This window comes from Gallus gallus, chromosome 14, assembly GCF_016699485.2.
Source record: "Gallus gallus isolate bGalGal1 chromosome 14, bGalGal1.mat.broiler.GRCg7b, whole genome shotgun sequence".
NCBI classification, from domain to species: domain Eukaryota; kingdom Metazoa; phylum Chordata; class Aves; order Galliformes; family Phasianidae; genus Gallus; species Gallus gallus.
In genome coordinates, this window is record NC_052545.1 from 8,761,471 (window position 1) to 8,781,886 (window position 20,416).

At 40.1% G+C, this 20,416-nt stretch overlaps 1 protein-coding gene across 7 annotated transcripts in view; it reads left to right on the top strand.

Moving 5' to 3' along the window:
• The first annotated feature begins 114 nt into the window (after window positions 1-114).
• Window positions 115-20,416, top strand: part of OTOA (otoancorin) — a 38,540-nt gene continuing 18,238 nt past the window's right edge. For 2 of the 7 annotated variants that reach the window (XM_046900847.1, XM_046900850.1), the window contains exons 1-21: window positions 3,414-3,484; window positions 3,903-4,009; window positions 4,353-4,381; window positions 4,472-4,502; window positions 4,596-4,623; window positions 5,459-5,546; window positions 7,012-7,143; window positions 8,492-8,727; window positions 8,947-9,050; window positions 10,597-10,703; window positions 11,114-11,253; window positions 13,281-13,404; window positions 13,782-13,997; window positions 14,518-14,685; window positions 14,992-15,132; window positions 15,722-15,777; window positions 16,004-16,121; window positions 16,590-16,663; window positions 16,876-17,029; window positions 18,949-19,139; window positions 20,161-20,254. In XM_046900847.1, coding sequence (XP_046756803.1) covers window positions 3,931-4,009; window positions 4,353-4,381; window positions 4,472-4,502; window positions 4,596-4,623; window positions 5,459-5,546; window positions 7,012-7,143; window positions 8,492-8,727; window positions 8,947-9,050; window positions 10,597-10,703; window positions 11,114-11,253; window positions 13,281-13,404; window positions 13,782-13,997; window positions 14,518-14,685; window positions 14,992-15,132; window positions 15,722-15,777; window positions 16,004-16,121; window positions 16,590-16,663; window positions 16,876-17,029; window positions 18,949-19,139; window positions 20,161-20,254 — 2,310 coding nt within the window. In that variant the 5' untranslated portion in view covers window positions 3,414-3,484; window positions 3,903-3,930. Of the gene's footprint in view, window positions 234-1,648; window positions 1,783-2,190; window positions 2,320-3,159; window positions 3,185-3,413; window positions 3,485-3,902; window positions 4,010-4,352; window positions 4,382-4,471; window positions 4,503-4,595; window positions 5,547-7,011; window positions 7,144-8,491; window positions 8,728-8,946; window positions 9,051-10,596; window positions 10,704-11,113; window positions 11,254-13,280; window positions 13,405-13,781; window positions 13,998-14,517; window positions 14,686-14,991; window positions 15,133-15,721; window positions 15,778-16,003; window positions 16,122-16,589; window positions 16,664-16,875; window positions 17,030-18,948; window positions 19,140-20,160; window positions 20,255-20,416 lie in introns of those variants that run through there. The other 5 variants (XM_046900848.1, XM_046900849.1, XM_046900851.1 and 2 more) reach the window with 5 other exon arrangements.

A 20,416-nucleotide genomic window follows, 5' to 3' on the forward strand; every position in this document is an offset into this window, starting at 1 on the left:
CTAGTTGCTGGCAGTTGGGATGAAACCTTCATTTAAAACTACAAGCGGCGTCACCAGGAAGCGGTACCGAACTGGCAGACCTATCTCTTGTCTTGCTTGGGAGGTAAGTGTTGTGAGACAGCAGAGAAACCTCAGCTTGTAGATCAGCTGGTGAGTGAAGCAAGAACTGACTTATCTTTTGCTTTTCAAGTATAAACAAGATATTTATTTAACAGTTGGTGATCTCATGCCAGGTATGATGTTTCGGCTTGTCTTTTTAGATTTATCTTTGACTTCCTTTTCCTGATGTTTAGTGATTTCTCTTGCAAAGTTAATAACCTTTTATTCTCCATCTTTGTGAAAGATGAAGTGTTCTGTAGTAAGGGGTGAGAGGTTTCACTGGTGGGGTTTTTTTTTTCCAACAGTAATTCAGGCTCAGCACTATTCTGATTTCAGCATCTGTTACTGAATTTCAGCACAGCACGCAGTGAAACTTCTCTGTTGGAAAAATGACCTCTATCTGCTTTAGAATGAACCCATTATTTTCTTTTACTTTATTCGGACCTATTTAGTAATAGGAAAATACGGTTATCATGTAATGAATTTAGCTTCATTTAGCAAATTCTTAATTGGCACTTGAAAGTTTTGCTCTCACAGCTTATAATCACATGAGAGACTGTGCATTTCATGTCTTTCATATCTTTTAGTTTTGTAATTTAAGGCAATCATTTGTAATAGCTTTGAGATATTTTGAGTCAGAAGATACAATGTAAAAGATTTTTTTTATTTCCTATTTTGTTTTCTCAATTTAAACAGGTATTGTGACAATCTGTAACCAGAGTAAGCTTAAGGTCTAAACAACTGAGCCTTGCAAGAGTCAGTGTTGGTTCTCAAAGGGCCATAAATACTCCCAGTTTTTGGGAGCATGGGAAGTTCTGTGACAGCTTCCTTGCTTACTAACTGTCAGGATATCTCGAGACACTTGTCACACACACACTTGTATGGTCACGTTATCTTTGTTATTAAAACAATGCACAATATTGTGAAAGTAAGTTAAAACACCACAAATATATTGAGCGTAGATATTAATCAAGCACTGCAATCCTGTTCTTAATATTCTCTGATAGTTTTGCATTGTTTTCCTTTCTGTAATGTAGCTGTTAAGTACACAATCACACAGCAGAATAAGAATGCTTAGTAACTTTGTCCTGTAGAGGTAACAGTCAAGGCAGAAAATGTGCACAGTTGTCCTTGCTCTGTTTTAAGGTAAACCCGAAGTATTTTATGCGTTTGGTACTTATCCTCAGAGACTTCCTTAGACCTGTTGTGCAGAGTAGCCCTGAGGGATGGTACCTATACCCCTACTTCTCAGGAACTGCTTTGTATGTTATGACCTCATGAGCTGGTCTGTGTGCAGCAAACTGCTTCCACATGCCATGGAAAGAATCTATTTTGAGTCCAGTTGTTGTTTAAATTCCCTGAAGTTATTTGAGATTTCATCCAAGGGGAGAAGCGTGGCCAGTTTGATGTCCTGATACGTTATCCCTGGATTTATTGTCCCTCTGCCATCCCTATCCTGCTGTGGGGATGGTGATGTGTAAGTCAATTCTTAGTGGTACAATGAGCAGTACTTTGCCTTGGAGAATAACTGAACTATCTGTTCTGTCAGGGTGGCACTGGATGTGTTGCATCGCAGGAGAAAAGACACAGTGCAAAAGCATGGTGTAGTCAGGAGCTTTCAGCAGAAATTTGGCAGAGATTCATCTCACAGAAGCAACAGCCCCATTGGCTGGGTGGCCCCAGGTACAGTCAGTTCTTACCCTGCTGCCAGCACTGGAGCTCAGCGTGGGGAGGTGGGAGGTACCGGGCCATACCAGCCTGGCCCAGTTTGTTGCCCCCATACATCCTGTTGAAAACTCTTCATCTCAGGATGAGAAGGCGAGTCCTCTGCTGCCTGCTGTAGCAGTCTGTCACCGTCTGAGCTCCCACAACAGAACCTTTCTCCTCTGTTCTGACTGAAGGCTGGGTAGGCACCTGAAGCTGTAGGGCGGTCCCTGCCCTCCTCTCGGGGTCCTGGCTGCAGCTCCTTGCGCTGTGGAGCATGGGGAAGGAGACACATGTGGTGGGGTGCTTGGTTGTCCCCACTGATGCCACAAGAACTCAGCAGCTCTCTTCTCTGCCCTCCCCTTTCTTCCTTCCCTCCCTCTGCAGCCTGAACCCCCTGAGTGTTCCCACCCTGCTGCACTTAGGGCTTTTTTGTGGAGATGCTGAGAGCCTGGCTGCGAGGGGGAGAAAAGGCACTCAGTGCATGAGGTTATCAGCAAGACTTCTGATTTTGAGGTTAGTTTTCTGGTTATCAGGCTTCAGATAAGGCACTGGCTGCATCGAAGAAGTGGGTGATAAAGTGTCTAGGGTTTCTTGACATGTAAGAGCGTGTGTTTTGGGAGCAAGAGCAGGGGCAATCTGCAAGTTCCTCATAACCTGAGAGTCCAGCACGAGATGTCTTGGAGATCTGTTCTTAGCGCGTGCTGCCATAGTGCAAGGAAAACTGTGGGGAGTTGCTGGGTGGAAGCTGCAGAGCTACAGGCTGATTGATATACGGTTGCCTGAAAGCTCCAGGGAACTTCTGCAAATGGACTGGTTTCAGCGACAAAGGAAATACTTAATCTCACAGATCCTTATCAAGCAGGGCTATTTCAGTGCAAATCCTTTATGCACCTGCTAATTGTCCACTGCTGTTAGTCAGGACAGAAGAGAACTTCTCTTTGCGTCTAATCTCCTTATATACTAATTTGGTATGCCTTAATTAAAATACTCCCTGTGATCAAAGTGAACAAGTTGGAATAAAAAAGTCAGGATTGACATTGATAGCAGGATTTAAACCATGCAGAGTCATCAAACCTTACTGCAGAATTAATAGGGCAACAGCAGAAACAAACACAAGAAAGTTCATTGTCTGGGAAACCAGATATGTCTGCATGAGAGAGGTGTAGTGCAGCACTCCCAGAGGAGCAGCTGAAAAGGTCTTTGGTGTGTGCAATGAAAGGACAGGGACTGGCTTCCTAAAGCCCGGTGTTTCAGTGTGTTGTCATCCGTCAGTTTGAGTCGCTCCTGTTACAAGGCTGGAGTTATGTATTTGCATTAGGCTGAGATATTGCTGGGGGCTGCTGACAGGTGTTCTCGTAAAAGGGTACTTTGCAGATAGGTGAGATTAAGCAGTCTGAAAAAGGTGTTTCTAATTATCAAATGTTCAAATCTGTAATTCAATCCATGGCAAAGTAAAACAACAAGGAAAAAAAAAAGGCACAGATCCAAATTCAGCAACGAAAAGAAATGGGGAAAGTAAGCGTGGGGCAGTTAAGCCCTTGAAATGAAGGAAAGGGAGCGCTCCACCCCCTGCCTGGGTACCTGGCCCTGATGCTGAAGGCCAGGCCCAGTGCAGGGCAGGGCAGAGCTGCAGTGGTCGTGCGGGCAACTCCATGAGCTAAGGAAGGCATAAGGACTGGTTGGAGTCTCTTTTTTTCAATCTCTCTATTTCTTTTCTATTTTACCCGAGTTTAAAAGTTTGGTTCTTTGTTTGTTTGTTATTGCTAAATGGCATTTAAGTTATATTTAGTTGGAATGTGGCTTAGTTAGTAAAGTGCTGCTAGGAAGGAGAAAGTATAAGAGCCCCCCCATTTACTGAAATGGGGGGAAAACAATCTCTGGCTGCACGCACACACCTGGTGGGCTTGTATTTGCATAAAGTGTGTCTCCAGCCTGGAAAAGGTCTAAATTGAAAGCTCGGGAGCAAACACCTGCAGATCATTCTGACCTCAGTCTGCACTTGGTAGCTTAGACTGGCTGTGACTTACAGCAATGGAAGTTTGGGGCGAATGCAGCCTTTTGACTGCTCTTTTTATTTTCTTTTTCAATCCAAATAGCTTCTGAATCTAATCAACACTAGAAGAAATGCTCAGACTTCTGAAGATATATTTCTTATTGATATTAATGAATCCTGCTGAGATTACTCGCAGTCAGAACTCTGAAGGTAAGACTATGTCCGGAATGTACTCTGTGTGATGGAAAAAGCTATGTTTAGAAAGTAGATTTGAAGTAGATTCAGTGCTGTTTATTAAGTAGGAGGCTCTTCTCTGCTCTCGTGGCCTCACGGGCCATACCAGCGAAGAATTTAGACAAAATTACTTATTGTTTAATAGCTTTTTGTTTTCAGTGTTTTTCTGTAAATGCATGTAATCAAAGCTGAAGTAAATGTGTGCCTGTAAGTTATAAGTGTGTACATAGTTGTGGTAGCTGCACGAGAAACGTTTTTGTACAGCAATTAAATGGTAAATTGTCAAATCAACTTTGAGTAACGCGATCATCTTTTACAGATTTGCCTCCGTTGTTACACAAAGCTGTGGTTAGTATTTTTACTTGGTTTCTCTAATAACATCTGTAATATAATCTAAAAATAACTGATCACACATATTTATCTTTTTTTCTTCTGAAGGAGGAAGTAATGACTGGGAAATACCTAAATGGTAATGTGCAAAATTGTTCCCATTTACGTTGCTAAAAGGAATTAAAACTCAGTATCTCGCTGTAACTCTTTCTGTTCCATTTTTCACATGTAGCTCTCCTCGATATACTTCATTTTCAGAGGTAATGTATTACTCTCGCCATCTTGCACTTCACGTCTGATCTGTTTCATTTCCAAAAAGCTGAAACATTATGAAATTGGTAGCTGATTACTTTGATCTAGATCTACTGTGAGGAATATTTTGTCCTAATGAGGAGAAGGCTGTTTTTTCATGATAAAGCACAAAGCAAGCATAGGATGAGGCTGAGAATCTGAATGCATGCTACAGTTTTCAAAAACCTTGATAATTAACTTATTTCATGTATTTCAGAAGGCTTCTTGTGGAAGGTAGGTGCAGTTCCAGAGTGCAGTCAGCTTCCAGTCCTGCTTCGCCCTCCATCCATCCCTCTTCCTCCAGCTCTTGGTGACTTTGTAATTATTGCCAATTTTGTCTAAATATGGAACAGAGTAAAAGCCTCAATTCCACCCTGATGTACTTTGAGAAAATCTGTCTGGGTAGAGAAGAAATGCTGACATTAATAACTGTGCTGGGGAAAAGGCAGTAAAAATTAGTCCCCATACTTGCTTTGGATAAGCAGATCAGAAGAGGTATAATGAGGAGCCACCGCACAGCTCATCTCATGACTGACAGCATGTCAGAAAATTGATATTATTAGGAAGGGGAAATGGATTTAGACAAAAAACAAAAAAACAAAAAACCATAACTAATAGATTTCTCTTCTAACTATTCATTGCATTCAGTATGTTCGCTGTTAATCTGGTTAGGCCAAAAACCAGAATACTTGTGTCATGTAGTTGTTACTGATAGTGTTTGCTTCTCTTACTGTCTTGACTAAATCAGCTATTTTATATGCTATATTATTTTGCTGGCACTTTTGTTCCTGTTTTCTCTTGCAGTTCTGATGCATGGACAGCAGATATGGTTACAAAAGTCATGGCATATTTCCATGCTCGAGAGGTTAAATTTACTCTTCTCAGCCTACAGGTTTGTGCCATTTAAAATGCATCAAAGTTTTTATTTAAAAAGGAATTAAAATAAGCTACTCAGCCTGTAGCCAAAGTTAAGAATATCAATAATGGAAGTAATTAATAGCTCTGCAGTGTAGCAGAGATGTAGGAAATAGGAATACCTTTTTTTGTTTTTTTATCTTTTCCCCTAAAGATTGCAATATTATGCAAGGATTAAATAATATTAATAAGGTGTTTGGTATCTCTTTTGATGGCAAGCAAAAATGTGGAGTTTTCTGTTTGTTTCTGAATTGAGTTTATGCATGTGCTTTTTTACTATCAAAAGGCAGATTCTCACGGATTTTGGCTGTGGCTGTAGTTTGTGTTACTTCTGATGGAACAAGAGGCTCCAGAGCATCCTAAAAAAATGCTTCCACTTTATAAGGCTCCTCTGAGATATCTTTTTTTAAATGGTCACTGGGGAAGTAACAGAAAAAAAGCTGGTTTTCTTTACCCTATGCCATGATGATTGGCTAGGAGCCAAATCCAACAACCTCACCAACTGAAGTGGAGCTGTAGCCACTAACCCAAACCTGGAGTCCTCCCTGCATGCGCTCTGAGGGCGTCAGACACATGACCCAAAGCCCACAGCCCTGCAGTTCCTCAAACCCCATTTTGCTGCCACATTCTTCCAAACCTGCATGAGAGCGACCCCACTTCTTTCTGTTTGCTCTCAGTGTCTTTAGAATTCATTTGCACAGATGAGTTTTATTAACATTTTAAGGCTGTAATCAGCCCTGAACTCCCTGGACAACAAAGACCTAACTGTGTTAATGGGCGGTGGTGGCGATGCAAAGACAACAAAGCACAGTGTCAACTCAAATTCCTAACCAATTCTGAAATAATTCTGGTGGGAATTAGAAGGGATTTTCTCCAGTCTAGTGCTAATGAACCTGATCGTGTTTTCTGTTCCTACGCTAGAATTCCCCTCGGAGTTTTAAAACAGGCATGAGGTTGTTAGCTGCTAATGCAGTTTGATGTGAGAAAGGGTAGTTTCGCTTTATGACCTGGTGCAGACTTCGCCTCCTGTCTAATTGCACATTTCCTTCCCCTTTTAAGTAGTAACTGTATGCCCACAGTACCTGATGTTTAGAGCTCTTTAAAGAGATTATTTGCACTGCTCTGCCATGAAGCGGAAAAACATTATTATATTTGTTTTTATGAAGGGAAAAACAGGTATTTTAGTTACATGCCTCACTGAAGAGAACTTACTCATGACACCAGGAATAGGCTTTGAGAGCTATTGTCTTCCAGCATTGCGCTTAGATTATTTTTGTTTCCATTTGTGTTGATGGTAGTTATTCTGGTCCCTGACAACATGGGCAGTACAGAAAACTAAGCACTTATCCCTCCTTATGTGGAGATTTTCAGGGAGTAAAAGATGCATCTAGTGGGATACCATGAATTTTATGTATATAATGCATGGTTTTTTTATACTTCAGACGTCCATACAGAGTTACTTGAAGAACCTTTTATACCAGCCCAGGCAGCTGCTGTCTGCATTTCAACAACTTGATCAACAGCAGTTCCAGACTGCAATGAAGTATCTCTTCAACAGCAGAAAGGACTATCTCGTAAGTCTCTGCATGAGAAATAGAGCTGCTCTCAAAGGCTTAGGTAAAGGGAAAAGGACCAGACTTGGGATCTTACCATGCATGTTGGGCTGTTATTTGGCTGGCTTGGAGCAGATTGCAGGAGCCCCTTTCAGCAGGTCAGTGTCTAAAGGTTGGGTGTCAGCCCCAACTCTGGATTTTCTGTCTACTCACTGGAGAAAGGTGCATCTCCAGAGAACAGTTGACCTTCCTGCACAGATTCTGTGGGGTGGGTAGGACCACTTGTTCTCTGTGAGTTTCTGTTTGTTTGCATTGGCTAGAAAGAGGCAGGATGACTGGAGAAGGTGAAATTAATGATCCTGTTAAAGTACCGTGCAAGCAAATAATTAGGCAATTTGGAGGGGAAACAGCATGATGTTTTTCTTGCCTTTGTGCTGCGTTGTCTGGGTGACCCGCCTTATATGTCTCACTCAAATCTGGCGAGTGCCACTCAGTGGGGGTGGCCTCCACCTGTCTGGGGTTGTATCCTGGTGCATGACAGCACTTTACATCCTCTCTGCGGGCCTCCAGCATGGGCATCACTGCAGAGTAACCTGGAACAAAAGTAGAGGGTTTCCCCATCCATGTGAGGTAACTGCCCAGGACAAACTCTGGATAATGCACTTCTCAAGGAACAGCAGTGCAGCTTCTGTTGCTGAAGCACACCAGATGGGTGTATAGCATGTACAGGGAGGAGGAGCACAGAGCATAAGCCCTGTCCATAAGCTGTCAATTTTGTCTTCTCAGATGATGCACCTAGTTCTTCTGAGATGGGTAGTAATTACATTAACAAATAACCAGGCCTGGGACTATCAGCTCTGACCCTGCTGTCCTAGACGTGTTGACATCTGAGAAGGAACAACCCAGTGATCTGTCCCCTGCCAGACTGGCTTTTACCTGCGCTTGTTTCTTTGATGTTGCCTGGTGTCCTGAAGGGGGTGTTTGTAATAACAGCTGACGAAATACTGCATGGGAAAAGATCTGTTCTAGAGTTGCCTACATACTAAATTACATACGAAATAATACTCATTCTATTCCAGTATCTGTTCATTTTTCCAAGTAGCTGACTCTTTCATGACAGTATGTGCTGTAATTTGAGCCATTTGGCTTTTTCTGTTTTTCATTTTGATTTTGTAAAAAGATTCAAGCTGGTCTGTGGCCAACACCAAGCAGGAATTATCTGAAGAAACACAACCAGGCCATGTTTTGCAGCTATTTTTTCATGAGAATAGCACCATATTGTTTGTAGGGTGCTTTCTGTGAGGCTTCAAAATGAACAATTTATGGAATTAATCAGAAAGACATTATTTTAACCCTGTGTTGTTTGCAGGAAATGGGAAATGTTATTCTTGACTGGGAAAAGACTCGGGAGAGAATTTTCCAAATTCCAGGAGTGAACAGAACCTTGTTTCTTATAACACTGGAGAGATGCTTTCTGACTCTGAGAGCTATGGACTGTGTGGATATTCTAAGCCAGGTTTTGCGAATGTCAGCAGTGAGTTATCTCCAACCTGATGTCATCGGGAGTCTCCCAAACGATCTGCAGGAGGATGCTTTCAGAAACTTGTGAGCCATTTATTTCCCAGTCATCACAATTAGTACTATGTAGCATTTCTTCTGGATACGTATACTTTAAAAAAGGTTACTATATAGTCTCACTATTTTATCAGCTGTAGCTTTCCACTTTTACCTTGTTGTTACTAAAAACATTTGTCCACATGTCTTTTGGGTGTTTTTTTTCTTTGCTTACTCATTAGTGAATTAATATGCCATTGTATCACTTAGATCAACAGTATTTAAGGACCTCTATGACAAAACCTCAGCAAATACACAGAAAGCTCTGTATGGCTGGATGAAGGAGATTCTACAAAAACCCTATAACAGAAGCGGTATGTTATGCACAACCCGTTCTTCTTGCTTATCATAAAACAGTCAACAAAAGAGTTGTCTTTCGTTTTGAATTGTTTCTCATGTTTAACACAGGACTGTTGTGAGTAGCTCTCTGCAGTGCCTTTGCTGTGGACTGCAATAAACATAGAAGATATGTTAATCACAGCAAATAGCTCTCCAAAGATGCTTGTTACAGTTCACCTCTTCTGCACAGAGATGGACTCAAAGCCTCTGTTCTCAAATTCTTTCTCTAAGATTTAAATAGGATATGTACCGTTTACTTCTGAACTCCTGCTGAGACTAGAATAGATCTGTCTGAGAGAAAGAAAAAAAATTCAATCAAATTGTATTCATTTTCCTATGTCTGTTTGCCTGACTAATATATCTTAAACACCACAGCTGGGACAGTGCAGGGGATGCTCCACGAGAGGGCTGTAATGCCAACATATCGAAGCCAGCATCTGCATCTCACTGAACATCCCAGTGTATGTTCCTCCTCTTCCTCTGGAAATGAAAGGCAAAATGCCCCCTTGTTTCCGTGTATCAAAATCTGGCTCCTGGGACCACAACTACTTCAAAATATCTGCATAATGTGTAAAGTCATAGAGGGGAAGATCACCACTCTGCTGTGATGCATTCTATCATGTGCAGGACTCACCTCATGGTGCTCAGCAATGGGAAGATCCCACAGCATCAGGCATCATGCCTGATGATTATTAATGAACATTAGTGAGCCCTCAGTTACTGAAAGATCATCCAGCTCAGGAGGGATTGGGAATTGCTGTGCTTCTCTCATGTCCTGGTTGCTCTTTCACATGCAAAGCAGTGCAGCTGTGGGGAAGATAGGATATATCACACTGAGTAGTCAAGTTAGGACACTTTGGGAAAAAACTGTCTTTGAGCTCATATTACCCAGCTGGTCTGCAAATACTTTATTCTCAGAGATCCTGATTTCATTTAAAACACTTTCTGAGAATGTTACTAGATAAATGACATTTATTGAATGTTAGGCAGTATTTTGTATTTTTGCTAACCTTTTTCCATACAAGTATGTGAGTAATGATTAATTTTCCATGTTATTCCTATTGCATACTACAGAAATCAGTGGTATTATCAATAATAATATGTAAGATACATCAAGAGTTACAAGATAGCATGCCTTCCTGATTTGAATACAAATAATGTATTTAATTAGGAAAGCCTAAGTTTAAAAAATGTTGCTTCATACTTAATACTGTTAGTATAACTTTGCCAGTCCTGTACTTCATCCATTTCTCTTCAACAACATAAAAGATTAATTGTCTTCATGTGAGAAAATGTGAGACATTTGCAATACTATTTCAGCTTCATTAAAAAGTGAATGTGTTCATAAAATTGTGGTGCTAGGAGCTAGCTAATGGAGGGAACCCGACTCTGTCTGCAAAGGATTGTTCTGATTTGCAGCAATTTTTTGATTGCTTAGCAATAATAACATAGTGGGCATGATATTTTTGAAAAACGACTTTCCATACACTGTAGCAGTAACTAACTATTTGTTGAACACAGATTTCAATGAATCAGCTTCATGGGTCAGCGCAGAAAACTTATGGATTTTGGGAAGATACATGGTCCATCTGCCTTTGGAAGAAATTCTGAAAATTAATCTCAGTGAAGTAAGTAAAAGAGTGTCATTGAATGTATCATTGTCAAATGATGTCATCTACAAAAGGTGTAAACAAAACGCAAACTTAAACATGAAAGAGGAGTTTTATAAATATGATGTGAATTTAAATCCACTGTCAACCAATTATTCCTCTCTTATGTAATTCAAAGGGACTTATCAGTGATATGTAGTTATTTATCTGTATCAGGCCTCTGTGATTTGTACTGAAAGGACCAATGATAGAAGGCTCTCAAATTATTTGACAGTTCAGCAGTGTTACCCTCAAAAATACTGTATTATCCAAATCCTCTTTCTTTCTGTAAAGCATACATTGAGTCAATTAATTTATAGTGTCAAACATGTTTTATTAGATGCAGTCATTCCCTAATCCTGATGAATGATTTTGTTTGCACTGATCAGATAAGACTATTCATTAGCTACGACAATGCAACAAAGCAGTTGGACACGGTGTATGATATCACACCAGAGCTTGCTCAAGCCTTCCTGGAGAGAATAAACTCATCAGGATTTGATGTGAGAAACACGTCAACTGTCTACAGGCAAGACTGATGGTTTTTTCTTGTTCTGTATTCGGGAGAATGAATAAATAAGAAGAGAACTGAGGAGAGTCTAAGCAATGAGTAGCTGAGATTGTTGGTGTGGCATAGCTTTTTTCTTCCAGCAGAAAAATACAGGCTGAAATCCAGCCCTGGTTAGCAACAGTGAAGAACTGCTACTTTGTGAATTTTGGAGGTGTGCCTAATTAGCTGATGCTTCGTCTCTACCTCTGCAGTGAGGAAGTTGTTAGCAGTAAGAGAACTACAGCAGTGTGTGTGGGACCCAATCAAAGTTCCATCAAGCTGTATAGTACAGCAGCTAAACAAATTGGGAGAGCAGGACACAAGCCCCATTAGCTGTTTGAATTACAGAAGAGGGAAGTGTTTTGTGAAAATCACATCGCAGTTAGGACTTAAAGAGGAAATTTTAGCTCATGTCAATCAGGGCTGCAGGAGGTGTCCAACTCATAATGTACCAGAGTGGTCACAAAGTGGAGTGGTCTAAAGCCCATCCTGCTGTCTTCTTTACAGGTAGTCCTGCACAGCAGAGATGAGTTATGGTTAGGAGCTTGTGAGTTTATGTGTGCAAGCAGAAAACTGCACTTCTAGGGCTGTCAAATCAGCACGGAACTGATTTAACAATAAAAAAAATATATATATATATATATATATACATATGCAGCTTGCTTTTATTCATAAATATGCAGTGAGCAAGAGCTACCTGCAGGAAAGCACTATGCTCTACATTTACATTTACGCTAACATGTAAGTGGATGTATTTAGTCCTAAGACACCACTGTCTGGAGTTATTTGTAGTTTCCTCGGGGAATACTTCAGAGTTTTAAGCTAATGGAGAATGTGGCTTTGGAGCTTCTGTGATTATTGCAATGTAACTCACTGACTTCTGTGAAGTACTGTTGATTGTTGGGGATGTAAGTGACAGAATTATGCCCACACTCTAGATTTCGATGTTAAAAATCTTTAAAATGATTTTACCACTTATGAGAGTTGCCAGCTTCTTGCCAGTGAGAGAAATACCATGCTCCATAGTCCTTAATATATTCCATTTTCACAACACACTCATTTTATATTACTCATTTTAACCACACTGACTGTTTAAATGCATTTCTACTTTTAAGAAGTAGCATTATTCATTGCTGCTAATCCCAGAGGAGATGAAGAGCTCTTGGTGGTTATGGAATAATGCATCAGGAGGTAATTATTTGGTATAAAAGTGCAATTATAGATGTTTCTTTGATTTGTGTGTTAGTTTGATGACGTCCCAAGAATTTAGATGGGCTGCTAAAGCAGTAGGTTGTTATAACATTAAGCTAGTTGTTGCTGAGGGACTAAAGGAACTAAAAGCAGGGATGATGTACACAGCAGACTTTTACTATCTCTGTGATAGTGCTGTGCTGGCACAACTGAGATGGTGAACCACAGTACAGTTTCTCCTAACCAGCACTGAATTCAGCCAAGGCCCTGTTGTATGGATAAAGAACTGTGTTTGATGGGAAATGCAGCAGGCTTTGTTTAAGCCTGAAACTGCAGAGAGGCTATGTAGTGCTCTTGCTGCTGCTCCACCATATTAATGTTACAAGTCAAATCCAAGCAGGATTTGAAGTAGACTACAAAATATTTGCTAAACCTGGATAAGAACTCAGTAAGCCACTTCAAGACTTCCTCATAGCCCTCTATCCTTTTCCAAGTGGAGATAGCTGCCAGTTCTGCCAGAGGCAGTGGAATCTGGTAGCTGGGAGCATCCAGGCATGGACAAATGGAACTGTGAAACTTAAACTTTTTTACAGCATAATCAATCTGAGTGGAGTTTAGATGAATATGGAGAATAGTGTATGTCCTTCATATCCAAATTTTAGGCCATGTGGCATTTTAGAATTGCTGCTTTAAAGCATTACTGACAAACAAATCACTCAAGTTTTGAGCTCAGTAGGGAATGCCATACCACACTTCACTTTCCTGGGAGTGACAGCTGTTATCTCAGAAGCCAGCTAATGTATTTCTTCATATAGGCTAGGTTTGTTGGTTTGCTTTTATGATGACATGGAACAGATGGATGCCGCTGTGGCCCGGGCTTTACTTCATCAGATGATTAAATGCAATCAATTAAAAGGTTTCCAGGCCAAGGTTCAGAAGGTGGGTGCTATGCTCATACTTCCTCTTACTTTGTTGTCAGGATTAGGAAAAGACTTTCTTTTTGAATCCAGAAAGATAAGAGTGAAAGATTACCGGGATCTAATAAGTAATGAAATAGTTCTTGAATGTATAATGCAAAATATAAAAGCTTTTTTTTTTTTTTTTCTCCTCACCATACTCATTCTTTTTTTGCTCTGTTTCTTCCATATTTCTTTGACAACTGTCATTCTACTTTGGGATTTTAATGAAGTGTGTGGTCACTAAATGCTTGCCAGTGTCTATTCCAAAAACTCCAGTTGAAGTTTTGGGTGATAATTGGAAACTGGTTCTTGGCAGATTTGTTTCCCATCTGTTTATTTTTTGTTTGTTTGCTTTAGCTTAAATCTCAGCTCCTGAATATTGCCATGCAGAACCAGACATTGAATGATACCCTTGGATCGCTGTCAGATGCTGTGGTTGGGCTGACTTCAGGCCAGCTGGAATCTTTGTCACCTGAAGCAGTGCATAACGCTATTGCAACACTAAACCAAGTCTCTGGGTGGGCAAAAAGCCAAGTTATGATTTTATCCAGTAAATACCTCTCTTATGAAAAGGTACCTCTGATACAGCCTTCTTATCTTCTGTTTTCAAAAGTGGGAGTGGCTTTTTCCTCCCAGTAACTAAACTTTCCAAAGTTTAGGGCTGGTATGAGACTTTTAGAACTGTTAGTGGTCTGAAAATTATGTTTAAAACAAAGAAAAACATTCCTGAAGTAATATAATACCCTAGTAATTGGGAGATTACATATTGCAATTGGCAATTGTAAATGTTATTTTGTCTGTATCACTGCCCCACACAGCAGAATTTGTATGATCCCAAACTAAATAGTCCAATTTACTGTAATGGGTCAGGGTCCTCTCTAAAGTTTCCAAAAAAAGGAACCTTGGGGAGCAAATGGGACAAATTCCCCAGAACAGTCTTGTCTGAATTGAAAGATGTCTGAGGCAAGAGCATCCCTGAGCAAGAAAAAGTATTAAGTACTTAAAAAAATCGTTTTGATTTAGTAATGTTTGATTTTAAATAAGTATTTTATGCACAATCCAGGAGACTTTGTTTGCTCTGTTATCTCTGCAGGTTTTATCATTTTATAATGTTAGCCAAATGGGTGCACTGGTGACTGGTATTAGCACTGAGTCATTCTACAGAATGAACCCAAAAGAGCTTTCTCAGGTCATTCGAGGCACAACATCCCAGTACTCATCGGACTTATCTCCTGCACAACAGCAGGGGATCCTCAGGAAGGTAATTACAAACTGTAGTGTGTAGCAGATTCTGCACAAAAGCACAATAATATGTGGAGTGTGATTTAAAATGTTACTGAGACTTGGAATAAGCTCAATGGTTAATATTTCTAGTGTTTTGTTGGCTTTTTTTTAGTACTAAATGTGTTTTGAAGGTTCCCTCTAGCTCACTTCCAAGGCTTTTTTAATCCTGACATGTTTTTCTTTTATACTCATAAGAGAAATATTGCGCAGAATAGAAAGACAAATCCTGTAAATCGAAGCATCAGTTCTGAAGTGTCATGTATTTGTCTCTCACACTTTTTAGATAGCTTCATCTACAGATTTTTCTTCACTGGTCACAGATATACAAGGAGCTTTCTTTAGAGAAATATCTCTTTCTGATTTATGGAAGGAGAATGGATATAATTCTTCAATGATGAAAGAAAAAGAACTAAGAAGCAGCCAGGTAAAAAGCCAAAAACAGTAACAGTGAATTTTCCATTGCACTGCAATTTAGTATGATGGGAGAACAGGAAAAGTGTTGTAATACATACGTGTTGAAAGAACAGAGGCAGAAGGAAGGAACTGCCCCAAATATGTTTTCACATGAGCAGCCAGCAGTCACTGAGAGCCAAGGCAGGTTTCTGAGACAATGTTGTGAAAAGGAAAGTGTTAATGTGCACAGTTTAAAGATTCTGGCACTTTAAGTTTCTTTCCAGTACTGTATATTAGATGCTTGCATACACAGCCATTCCTTTGGCTCTGTCCAGAGATGGAAGGTTAGACCATGAGTGGACTCCAGAACTCTCTTCAAACCTTAATTATTCCATGGCCATGTGCCAGGGATGTGTTTAACATCATCCCACAGTGCCGATCACTGATGTGAAGAGTACGTTCACCACTGGGTACCAAACCTTGTGGTTGACCATTCTGGACTCTGAAAAGGTCTTTAGAGTACCCGATAGCATTAAACATCCAGAAACCTTGCAGTGGTTGTTGTATCTTTCAGCTGTATTACTGAAGTTTTACTTTTAATGTGGTGGCTTTTATTTCAGGCCTTGTATCTGTATGAGTTACTGTCTAAGAAAAGTTCTTCTGTTGACCTCCTAAGGTATGGATGATAATCTAGTTCAGTTACCAGAACAACTTTAAGGCAGACTTCATGTGGCTATTTTGTACTATTTTATGTTTGTTTATTTATTTATAAGTTTTGATACCCTTTAGATTACAAGAAAGAAAAGAGAGGTGGTTGTAGAAACTAAACTTTTGGTTGTGGGGAATAAGGACTAGATTCTGCTAAAAATACTGAAAAGATTGAACTTTGCTTTCCCTATCAGTACAGGACAGCTTCTGAAAGGAGTGACTTGTCAGCTGATTGAAAGTATGGGCACAGACTCTTTTTTAAACCATTTCAAAGTCTTTGAAAATAATCTTCATCTGCTTTCCCCATATCAGGTAAAACCAGAAAAAAGACTTTGTGTGCATAAATGTACTCAGTATCCAACCTGCAAGTAAACTGGAATTTGATCTTTTGTCAGATTTGTTTCCAAATCTTGTACATGTGAACTTGTCTGTTAACATATTTCATTTAAATCTTATATGCATTAATTTTTGTTCATTATCATACTTCATTTGGGCAATTTCACTTGGCACTTCAGAATTGCAAGAAGTTTTTACAGTCATTCCAACTTGCTATTCTATAAGTAATCTTTTTGGAAATATAGATATACATAGCTTTTGAAAGAATAATACCACTTTCACATGCCCAAACATAGGGTGTTTCATCTCTGATTTCTGCAGAAAGTAAACTCTAAACTTCTGAAGATAAGATGCACGGTTTTCTATATGCTAATTTACAAGCTGTATTGCCATTCTTCCTCAAAAATAACAAATGCTTAAGATCTTAATTTTTGTTGCTTTTAGATTAATTGTTTGGCTTGGAAGTTTTGGGAAGTCTCCAATGCATCTATTCCTCCCTTCTTCTTCTTGGTGCTTCCGTAAGTTGCATATTACTGTATCCTAAGCTACCACATCTGCAGCAGTATGTTTTGAGTTGTTCTTCTGAGCACGTTTTCTATAAACTACAATTTATAATTTTTCAAGTTCAGACTCATCTCTGAGGTTTTCTGTCTCCACAGACGTTATGGGTGTGGATATTGGCATCTGATGGTCAGGTTTGCATTCTGAGACCATTCTAATTCTTTTGCAGGACTGAGTACCTGGAGTACATTTCAGGCCCTCTGTGTGTCCCTTTCATTGAAAGCCTTGGGAAGACTGAGGTGGACCTCTTGAGTCCAAGCTTTCACAAAAAAGAAACTGTGCTGCAGAAAGTGCAGGAGTGCTTGGTAGGCACGGTTAGGTGGGTCAGTGGCGGAGGGGGAACTGCACAGAACCCGCTGAAAATTCCAAACTCAGTGCGAGTCGCTGATTAGCTTTCTCTTTGCTTGTTGTCATATTGTGCATCACAAAGTCATACTGCCTGATTGTAGTCTCCAGGGTACACAGAAATCCTCGTGGTCTCCTATAGATAGACATCAGCTGGAGACACTGGCTCTCCTGCTCTGTATTTGTCCAGTAAAACTGTAGCTGATGGGCCTGGCAGACCAAAAGGCAGTAACATACGTGGCAATTTCTTCATCATCACAAGCAGCAGCAATTTAAGACTGTAGCATCACTTAAAGAAACTCTGAAAATCTTCATGTTTCAACAAAGATGCTTTTCTTGCTTAGGATGAACTGTGCTTACTCCTTTGTACAGGGTTCCAAATTAGGATTGCTGCCTAGAAATACTGGAAAAAAATACATATTTAATTTAAATATTGTAAAGAAAATTACAAAAATAACTTGTTGGAAAGACCAGTAGAGCTGAATCCTAAGACTCAGTTATTGTCCTTGTTTAAAGTACAGCAAACAATGTGTGGTTTTTTGGATTGTACTTGTCTACAGGCAGTGAAATGCAGTTTTATCGAACTCCTAATTTATTCCTAACAGAAGCCTGGTATCTGAAAGAGTTCAAAGATCCCTGTTATGCCAGAGCTACCCAGAGTTGCTTTTGAAACGGCTCTGCAGTGAGGATTTGTTATAGATCAACATAGAGAGTTCATGTATTTTTCACGTAGATCAAAATAATGCCTCTGTTTGTAATTTCTTCTCCTGGAGAAGAGAAGGCTCAGGTGGGATCTTACCAAGATAAGATCACAGGGGCACAAACTGGAATACAGAAAATCTCAAGTAAATATAAGGAAAAGGCTTCTGTTACTGAAGGGTGTTTGAACACTGCGAGGGGTTGCTCAGGGGGAGTCTCCATGCTTGGAGATGTGCAAAACCCAACCCAGTGAGGCCACAGGCAACTGGCTGTAGCTGACCTGCACTGAGCCCAGGGTTTGAACCAGGCAATCTCTAGAGCTCATCGAGAATCAACCATCCTGTGGTTCTGCTTGCAGTCATTGCTGCACTGCATGTCATGCAGAGATGTCAGTCACCGTTTGCATAAGTTTTTTTTTTTTTTCTTAACCTGTTTGTATTATATTTTCTTCATGCACTGTTTTGATTTTGTTGTTATCTGCCCAAGGAAACATTTTTCTTTGCCTCTGTGTGCATTACAAAATATTCTCAAGAAATGTCTTTGACCACAGTGAAGTGGCTGGGACAGCCTGACCCTGCCAACCCATTTGCAGCTGAAACTATTCCCTCTTGCTCCAACCATTGCCAATCCTTCAGAGCTGCTTGTAGCACAGACAGTTGTACCAGGAAGATTTTGTGATTTCTGCTCATTTTTTTTAAGGAAAGCTAGTTTTTGATGCAGCTTTGAATATTCATGTCCTTGTGCACATGAACCAGCCCTGCAATCCCTTGTCTTTTGACTAAAGAAACTCTGCAGAGTGAAGTTTTATGGTAACAAGAGCTTGTGGCCCCTTTACCATGCAGGGCCACAGGAGGACTCTTCTGGCAGGCAGAACTACACTGATTCTGCACTTGCTGAGTGGTCACCTGAAGTCTGTGGCAGGCATTTTACATTATTTTTTATGTGTGGTTCAATATGAAATAAACAAAGAATGCACTAGAGCTCAACAAATGCTTATTAAATATCACCAGTTGTGATGGTAAGAGCAAGAAGTAGAATATGGCTTCAACAGAAACTGTAGATTACGTTGCTGGTGCAAACTATAGTGTCTTTGTTCCTTAAAGGGTCACAGAGCTTAAATGTGTTGTGATACAGTTGAGTGATACAGGACAAGAGCCAAGATTAGCTTAATCAACAAAGTAAATGCTTCTTGTTTCAGAATGGCTCCATTACTGATGAATATGATGTTGACCTACTTGGGAATCTAATCTGCCACTTACCTCCAGCTTTTCTACATGCCAGAATGTCCCTAAAGGCAACAGCAACAGCCCTTCATCAATTCAAACTCTGCCGACAGCTCAGCCATGAGCAGAAGACTGAAATTAAATACAAACTCCTCGAGTTATATGGGTAAGGTATTAGGTATAGTACTTTGCTTCTGCTGACAGTTAAGGCATGGTCATTAAGGCAGTGCTCTCTATTCACGAGAATGACATTTCTGTTTGAGTGCGTAATGTGATAACTGCAGAACAAACGACAGCCCAAGGGACACCCTGGGTAAGTTAAGTCCTAGAGCAAAAAAGAGAGAAAGCATAATGATTGAGGAGGGGCAGGCAGTAAGAATCTCTGGCGTGGCAAGAGCTAGGGGTTACTGGTGAGGTATGGCACAGGGAGCTGAAGAATTCTCACACTTTTGCACTGGTTTGAGAAGAAAAAGATGACTGCAGGCATCTGTGGCAAATGGAGAGAGCCAGAGGAGGAAGCAGAGAGATATATTGAAACAACAGAGGAGAGTGTGTGTTAGATATCGTTTATGACTCAGATTTGGAGGCTGGTTTGAACCACACTGCTGTATCAGTCATGGAAAAAGCAAAGCTGTCCTCTGGCAAGAATGTAACGTTTCTCTTTTGCATACTCTCTTAGAGATATCTTGCCTTCAAGATAATAGAGATATCTTGGTTCCATTTAGCAGAATACCACTGCAGTATGAATCTGATAGAAAATGTGAAATTATAATTGCTCTGAACAGAACTGTTTCTCCTTACTTGGACACTGTAATGCTAAGAATGTTACGAACATTGAGGGAGAGAGAGGGCAAAGCAATGTTTGAAGGCTTTCTCTGTATGTCCTGAGAATTCCACTAATACTCCGTATGTCAGAGATATGAGAAAATGCAGTCTGATGTTAATCATAGAATGATAGAATGGTTTAGGGTGGAAGGGACCTTTAAGATCATCTGGTTCCAACCTCCCTGCTATAGGCAGGGATACCTCCCACTAGACCAGGTTGCTCAATATGCACGAATCATCAAACTGGTGTAGGATCATCTCTCTTTCAAACATGATACAGCATAGGAAAAGCTCTGAAGTTTCAGTGTGATTTTGATTGCAAGCATTCTTCATTAATAAAATTTTCACAAATATTTTTTCAGCTCTCCAAAGAACTGGACAGCTGAAACAACATTAGATGTTGGACCATTCATAGCTCAGTTGTCAAAAGGAGAACTAAATGTCCTTGCTGAAAAGGTATGTTCTTATTTTAATGTTTAAATTTATTAAACATTAAGTTTGAATTTGGGTTATGAATGCTATGACAGCCTAGATTATGTAACCTGAATATTAAACTAGGTAAATAATTATTTTGGCAAGTAACCATGCTTTTATCCACTTTCACATTTTTTACTTCAT